General features: G+C 51.2%; 1 protein-coding gene across 1 annotated transcript in view; it reads left to right on the top strand.

The window, feature by feature from the left end:
* The window catches only part of TBC1D25 (TBC1 domain family, member 25), a 23,210-nt gene extending 18,177 nt beyond the window's left edge, over positions 1-5,033 (top strand). The window contains exons 4-6 of the mRNA XM_011946720.1: positions 1,322-1,449; positions 1,578-1,766; positions 2,037-5,033. Coding sequence (XP_011802110.1) covers positions 1,322-1,449; positions 1,578-1,766; positions 2,037-3,398 — 1,679 coding nt within the window. The 3' untranslated portion in view covers positions 3,399-5,033. The remainder of the gene's footprint in view (positions 1-1,321; positions 1,450-1,577; positions 1,767-2,036) is intronic.
* The last annotated feature ends 3,218 nt before the right edge of the window (positions 5,034-8,251 follow it).

The raw sequence follows: 8,251 nt of genomic DNA, 5'->3' as shown, positions 1-8,251 counted from the left end.
CCAGGAGGTGGAGGTTGTGGAGAGCCGAGATCCCGTCATTGCACTCCAGCCTGGGTGACGAGTGAAACTTAGCCTCAAAAAAAAAAAAAAAAAAATTAGCTGGATCTGGTGGCGGGCACCTGTAATCCCAGCTACTCGGGAGGCTCAGGCAGAAGAACTGCTTGAACCCAGAAGGTGGAGTTTGTAGTGAGCCGAGATCGCACCACTGCACTCCAGCCTGGGCGACAGAGTGAGACTCCGTCTCAAAAAGAAAAAAGAGGCTGGGTGTGGTGGCTCACGCCTATAATCCCAGCACTTTGGATAGGCCGAGGCGGGTGGATCACGTGAGGTCAGGAATTCAAGACCAGCCTGACCAACATGGTGAAACTCCGTCTCTACTAAAAATACAAAAATTAGCTGGGCATGGTGGCAGGCACCTGTAATCCCAGCTACTTGGGAGGCTGAAGCAGGAGAATCACTTGAAACCAGGAGGCAGAGTTTTTACAGTGAGCCACATTCATACTACTGCATTCAGCCTCAGTTACAGAGTGAGACTCTGTCTCAAAAAAAAAAAAGCAGGTACTGCATACCTGTTCCACTTTTGCACAAATATTTTATTTCTAAAGTATGTCTGGGCTCTGGACTAGGGTGAATGAAGTTCAGATCCCAGCCCTACTATTTCCTGGTTGTAGAATCTTGGTCACTTACTATTTGTTCCAAACCTTTTTGTCATCGTCTGTAAAATGAGAATGGTAATATTAGTGTGCACTGTTTGTGGGAGGAGGACTGGCAAGAATATGAGAGTAGGAGTTTGGGCTCTTGAGCTTTGGGCCTGGCCTTCAAATTTCCACTCTTTCACTCACTAGCTAAGGGGCCTTGGGCAAGTACCTTATTGTGACTGTGCCTGTTTCCTCAAAGAGAGTCACGGTAATGTAGTACTCAACCGATACGACTGAAGTGACTATTGCATGAGTCAGTATTTGCAAAGAATTCAGAATAGTTCTTGGCACACAGCACTATGGAAGCATTAGCTAGTATTATTATTCCCTACATTGCTGTTGAGCATTTGTCCTAGTGCTTGGCACATAGTAACTGCTCAATAAATACTACTTTATATCATTAAAATATTAGAGGCTGCCCAGCCATTTCCTGGGACATCTACTACAAAAGAATTGTGCATGGTTTGATTTTGTTTTTTACATGATTTGGATGATACAGGAAGAGGGACTGGGAGTCGTTTGTTCCCCTGCAGGTAGCCCAGCTTCAGTAGAAGGAGAGGAAGCTGGCCCTGAGGTCTGGGTTATCATCCCCATTCTCATAGCACTTTGTTCTGTTTGCCCAGGCCCATTGCTGGAAGACTGGGACATTATCAGCCCCAAAGATGTCATTGGCTCCGACGTGTTGCTGGCTGAGAAACGGTCATCACTGACGACTGCTGCCCTGCCCTTTACACAGTCCATCCTCACTCAGGTGTTTTCAGGGACCCTGGGGACCCAGCTGTGGTTGGAGGGCAGAGCCTACCTGTCACCCTGGTTTTCAGCATGCTGGCTGGCATCTGCCCTTACTCCACGCAGTTGATCCCTCCTTCCTTCTCATAGGTGGGCCGTACCTTGTCTAAGGTCCAACAAGTGCTGAGCTGGTCGTATGGGGAAGATGTCAAGCCCTTCAAGCCACCCCTGAGCGATGCTGAGTTTCACACATACCTGAACCACGAGGGCCAACTCTCCCGACCCGAGGAATTGCGCCTGCGGATCTATCATGGCGGTGTGGAGCCCTCACTGCGAAAGGTGAGCATCCTCAGTCATCTGTTGGGTCCATCACTGCTGCACTCATTAACAGCTCCTGAGACACATGCAGTCAGCCACACTGCTGTGGGCGAGGGTGGAGATGTTCCAGGGCACGAAGCTCTCTTTAGGGAGGGGTGAGCAGTCGGAGGCCTAGCAGACTTATCAGAAGGAAGACAGAGGCCCAAGGAGGGTGGGTGGGTGGCGACTGATAGACACTGGGGTGTGGCTCATCTGGAGAATTCCAGCCTCATCCCTTTCACCCCTGGCCAGGTGGTGTGGCGGTACCTGCTGAACGTGTATCCAGATGGACTGACAGGCCGAGAGCGGATGGACTACATGAAACGCAAGAGCCGCGAGTATGAGCAGCTCAAGAGCGAGTGGGCCCAGCGAGCGAGCCCTGAGGACCTGGAGTTCATCCGCAGCACGGTCCTCAAGGATGTACTGCGCACCGACCGGGCCCACCCTTACTATGCGGGGCCTGAGGATGGCCCACATCTACGGGCGCTGCACGACCTGCTCACCACCTATGCCGTTACCCACCCACAGGTGTCCTACTGCCAGGGCATGAGTGACCTTGCCTCACCCATCCTCGCCGTCATGGACCATGAGGGCCATGCCTTTGTTTGCTTTTGTGGCATCATGAAACGCCTGGCCGCCAACTTCCACCCTGACGGCCGCGCCATGGCCACCAAGTTTGCACACTTGAAGCTGTTGCTGCGACACGCTGACCCTGACTTTTACCAATACCTGCAAGAGGCAGGCGCTGATGACCTCTTCTTCTGTTACCGCTGGCTGCTGCTGGAGCTCAAGCGTGAGTTTGCCTTTGATGACGCCCTCCGCATGCTTGAGGTCACCTGGAGTTCGCTGCCCCCTGATCCTCCTGAACATGAGGTAGAGCTGGTTGGACCCCCCAGCCAAGTGCCAGACACTGGTTTTGGTGGCCACAGGGGGTGGCCCGTGCGACAGAGGCACATGCTGAGGCCTGCTGGTGGAGGAGGTAGTACCTTTGAAGATGCTGTTGACCACCTGGCCACAGCCAGTCAGGGGCCTGGTGGTGGGGGGCGTCTCCTGAGACAGGCCAGCTTGGATGGCCTCCAGCAACTCAGGGATAACATGGGCTCCAGGAGGGACCCTCTGGTCCAGCTGCCCCACCCAGCTGCCCTTATCAGCTCCAAGTCCCTCTCCGAGCCTTTATTGAACTCCTCAGACCCACTGCTCTCCTCCTTTTCCCACCCTGATTCCCCATCTTCCTCATCTCCACCATCCACCCAGGAGCCCTCTCCCACTGGTGATATGGCTGTAGGATCCCCCTTGATGCGAGAGGTAGGCTCCCCCAAAGACCCTGGAAAGTCCCTGCCACCTGTACCACCAATGGGCCTGCCCCCACCCCAGGAGTTTGGCCGGGGGAACCCATTCATGCTGTTCCTCTGCTTGGCCATCCTGCTGGAGCACCGCGACCACATTATGCGCAATGGGCTGGATTATAACGAGCTGGCCATGCACTTTGACCGCCTCGTGCGAAAACACCACCTGGGGCGCGTCCTGCGCCGGGCCAGGGCTCTCTTTGCTGATTACCTGCAGTCAGAGGTGTGGGACTCGGAGGAGGGGGCTGAGGCCACAGCCACATCTTGATCAGGCTTTCTCCAGCCCTCCGTTAGCTCCACTACATCTCCATTCTTTGCCATGAGGGCCAACACATGAGACCCCACCTCCCTCACTGCCTGCCAGCCCTAGACCTGTTGGAGCATAGATCCCTTCCTCCCCAGGTCTAAGTATGTGGAGCTCTGCTTAGGCACTGCCCCACAGAGGCCACGCCTCTTTATTCTGTTTCTGTTGTTTTGTTTTTAACAACTATACTTTGCACACATGAAGGTCACTGTGGTTTGTGTGTTTCTCTGCCTCCTCCCTGGGTTTTGCTGTAGATGGAGTCCTCAGGGGCCCTTTACCTGATGGAGGGGAAATAATTCACTTGGTGGAGAGAGGCTCCAGCTTCCCCCTAGTGATGGGGAGAGTGGATGCTGAGAATCGGTTCCTGAAGGTGAGCCCAGGTGGGGCACTGCTTGAGGAAGGCCTGAGTCTGTTTTTTTGGTACATCCATCTGCCTGTAAGTGTCTGTATTATGGCTGTGAATATATGTTTTCAGGACAGCACCCTGGATGAGAGATAAGAGAGTTCCTGGCTCAAAAAAGGACAAGATTCTTTACTGAGATAGGGAAGTATGGGCTACTTAGAAACGTTGGACCAGCCACCCCTGGCATTCCACATGTCAACATTTCTAAGATCTTGACCTCTCTGTGAGGTTTATGCACCAATGCTGGCAGCCCTGGGCAGGGGCCTCAGCCTCCTTTTTGTTTTCCACTTCAGACAGGTACCGTGCAGATGTTAACAAGGTTTGAGGGAGGCACATGTCACACATGAGCATGAAAGCCCAATCATCACATTGTTGAATTACAAAAGGATCTAGCGCTCCTATTCTTGTCACTTGCTTTGGAGCCAGTTTGAAGGACTGTGGCCTAGCCCATGCCTAGGGGCCCTAAACTGGGATTCCAGCTCACAGCACCTGTCTTAACCATTTCAGCAATAGAAACCACTTATTTACCTTCTCCATCTCACAATGGACAAACATCAAACACTGATAAAACACAGGCCATAATAGAATCCACTTCATTATTTGGAGGATAATGATCAAAAAAAGGTCCTTTTTCCCACTGACATGCTCAGAGGATGGGATTCTTTCACAGGCCAGGTGCTGTCATCCACAAAGGATGGGTGAAATAACTGGACTTCTCAGGTCACGGTCTAGCCACACCAGCTTCTCCCAAGTACTAACCAGGCTTGACCCTGCTTAGCTTCAGAGGTCAGACAAGATCTGGCATGTTCCAGATGGTATGGCTGTAAACCGGGCTGGGCTCTGGCCTGAGCTGTTGCACTAGGCAATGCTGCCAAAGATGAGGAGGCATCAGGGCAGTCATTCCCTCTGCTGTTTGCCCCAAGAATGCCATACAAACCTGGGGATGACCCCTAAAAGGCTCCCGTCACCCCCAGTATTGGGGGGAAGCTGACTATTCCTCAGATGAGAGCCCAGTCCCTTGAAGAGCAGGACAAGACTATTCTGTGTCTAGGGGGCTCAAGCACTGTGTGTGGGTCTTACAAGTGCATTTTGTGGAAATGGGCTCAGACTTCCCAAAGGGCCATCCAACCTATGGGAGTGTCTGGCCTTCTGAGGTCCTGAAATGTCTCTCTTGTTAGTAAACAGCTAATACCCTCTGGGATGCATTCTGTGATTAATGAGCTCAGGTGTTTGAAGGACCAGACAAGCCAATTCTGTGGACGGTAGTTTGGGACCTCTGAGGGACAGAAGAGTCCTTTCTGTGAATAGGAGGCTCAGATACCCTGAAAGGCAGAAACCTCTAATATTCCTCTAGGATACTTGGGGTTTCTGGTTCCTGCAAAGATGGCAGACACCACAAGCTACTGATTCCTTTGCCCAAAACCAACTCTGGAGAAACTAGAGAGGGAAACATGGGTTCCAGAAATTGCAACATAGCAATGAGAGACCCATGGGGAAATGGAAGACTGTCTTTCACTGGTGTGTGTTTGACGGGCGGATGGGCAGATGGCCAGAGGCAGTAAACAGAGGATAGGTTAGGGAAAAAGAGATTTACGTTCTGGCTCTCACCTCTCCCCTAGATTGCCTTGGGGAGGTCCTTGTTTGCCCCCTTCATTGCATTAGTCATCCAAACCACTGGTACACATGTCTGGGGAACTAGGATCAGGGCAGCAAGGGCCCTGCAGGGGAAAGAAATAGGCAGCCAGAGGAAATCAGTCCTCCACCTCTCCCACTCCAGACACCCAGGCTGGTGGATTACACCTAAGGAGACTGCCATCTCTTTTTTTTTTTTTTTTTTTTTTTTTTTGAGACAGAGTCTTGCTCTGTCACTGAGGCTGGAGTGCAGTGGCGCGATCTCGGCTCACTGCAACCTCCACCTCCTGGGTTCAAGGAATTCTCTTGTCTCAGCCTCCTAAGTAGCTGGGACTACAGGCGCCTGCCACCACGCCTGGTTAATTTTTGTATTTTAGTAGAGACAGGGTTTCACCTTGTTGGTCAGGCTGGTCTTGAACTCCTGACCTCAGGTGATCCACCTGGCTTGGCCTCCCAAAGTGCTGGGATTACAGTCGTGAGCCACCGCACCCAGCCAAGACTGCCACCTCTTAAAGCGGTTTTTCCCTGACGGTTTAAAGATGAACCCCACGCTAGGGGGATTGTCAGGTGTCCAAAGAGCAAGTAAGCGGGATAACTGTGCTTCTGTGGTGCCTGTGGCTGTTCAGCCTCTGGCTCCTCTCCCACACATCCTTTTACCCCTGGAGCTCCAGGTCATTGAGCTGACTCGAGTCGGGCCTTCAGCCTTTCCTCAGTATGTTCTATCAGCCAGGAGAGCAGATAATTTCAGGGGTGTGTAAGTTCACCGCCAAAATAACCAGACACCAGGGCAGTATGACTTCCACCAAAGAAAAATAAACTGGACATTCTCTAGTGCTGGATAATAAATTACCCCAAACTTAGCCACTTAAAACATCACAGTTTCTGGGGTGGGTGCGGTGGCTCACGCCTATAATCCCAGCACTTTGAGAGGCCGAGGCAGGCAGATATCCTGAGGTCAGGAGTTTGAAACCAGCGTGGCCAACATGGTAAAAACCCATCTCTACTAAAAATACAAAAAATTAGCTGGGCATGGTGGCGCACCTGTAGTCCCAGCTACTTGGGAAGCTGAGGCAAGAGAATTGCTTGAGCCCGGGAGGCGGAGGTTGCAGTGAACCAAGATTGTGACCCTGCACTCTAGCCTAGGCGACAGAGTGAGACTCCGTCTCCAAAAAAAAAAAAAACAACAAAACTATCACAGTGTCTGAGGGTCAGGAATCTGGAAGCAGCCTAGCTGGGTGGTTTTGACTCACGGTCTCTCCTGACGTTTTACTCAAGTTGGCAGCCAGGACTGCAGTCGGCTGAAGGTTTCACTTGGCTGACAGACCCACTTCCAACATGGCCCACTCACAGGGTCACTGGCAAGAGGCTTGAGTTTGTCACCACCTGAGCATCTCCATGGGCTCCTTACAACATGTCATCCTAACGAGCAGGTGAGACCGTGACCAAGACAGAAGCCACAATGTCTATCATAACCTCAGAAAAGACAGACCATCACTTCTACTGTATTTTATTGGTCACATAGACCAACCCTAGCACAACATGGGAAGGGGACTATACAGGGCATGAATACCATGAGGCAGGAATCATAGGGGCTATATTGGAGGCGGGCTCCTACACTGGGTAACGTGTAATATCTGAAGCAGAAGTATTGAAACATGAAAAATTTTAAATAAACATAATAAATAAAAACTATTAGAATATAGGACTGGGCGTGGTGGCTTACACCTGTAATCCTAGCACTTTGGGAGGCCGAGGTGGGCAGAGCATGAGGTCAGGAGATGACACCATCCTGGCTAACACAATGAAACCCCGTCTCTACTAAAAATACAAAAAATTAGCCAGGTGTGGTGGCAGACGCCTGCAGTCCCAGCTACTTGGGAGGCTGAGGCAGAAGAATCGCTTGAACCCAGGAGGAGGTAGAGGTTGCAGTGAGCCGAGATCACGCCACTACGCTCCAGCCTGGGCAACAGAGCGAGACGCTGTCTCAAAAAAAAAGATTAAAATATAAAACAGGAACTAGAGATTATAAAAAGGACCCCCAAAAATGTTAGGTGTGAGTATGATGGTAGACAAAAACAAAACAGCCCGGCGTGGTGGCTCATGCATGTAATCCCAGCACTTTGGGAGGCCGAGGCAGGAACATCACTTGAGCTCAAGAGTTTGAGACCAGCTTGGGCAACATGGCAAAACCCCATCTCTACATAAAATACATCTCTACATAAAATACAGGTGTGGTGGTGCACCCCTATGGCCCTGGCTACTTGGGAGGCTGAGGTGGGAGAATCACTTGAGCCCAGGAGGTTGAAGCTGGAGTGAGCTGGGATCGTGCCATTGCACTCCAGCCTGGGTGACAAGAGCAAGACCCTGTCTCAAAAAAATAAAAATTAAAAAAAAAAGTGTAAATGGAGAATATGGAATGAGATGTCCCAGTAGTAATTATAAAAATATTTGAAACACAGAGACCCTCACTGAATTTAGTCCAACAGCATATACACACACAAAGATTGAGAAATATTGAAAATGAAAGGATGGGCTGGGCGCGGCGGCTAATGCCTGTAATCCCAGCACTCTGGGAGGCTGAGACAGGCAGATCACCTGAGGTCAGGAGTTCAAGACCAGCCTGGCCAACATGGCAAAACCCCATCTCTACTAAAAATACAAAAAGTTAGCCGGATGTGGTGGCGGACGCCTGTAGTCCCAGCTGCTCAGGAGGCTGAGACAGGAGAATAGTGTGAACCTGGGAGGCGGAGTTTGCAGTGAGCCGAGATCAGGCCACTGCACT

Source organism: Colobus angolensis, unplaced genomic scaffold, assembly GCF_000951035.1.
Source record: "Colobus angolensis palliatus isolate OR3802 unplaced genomic scaffold, Cang.pa_1.0 Scaffold252, whole genome shotgun sequence".
Lineage (NCBI taxonomy): Eukaryota > Metazoa > Chordata > Mammalia > Primates > Cercopithecidae > Colobus > Colobus angolensis.
Note: the sequence above shows the minus strand (reverse complement) of the source record. Positions and strands in the feature narration are given on the sequence as shown.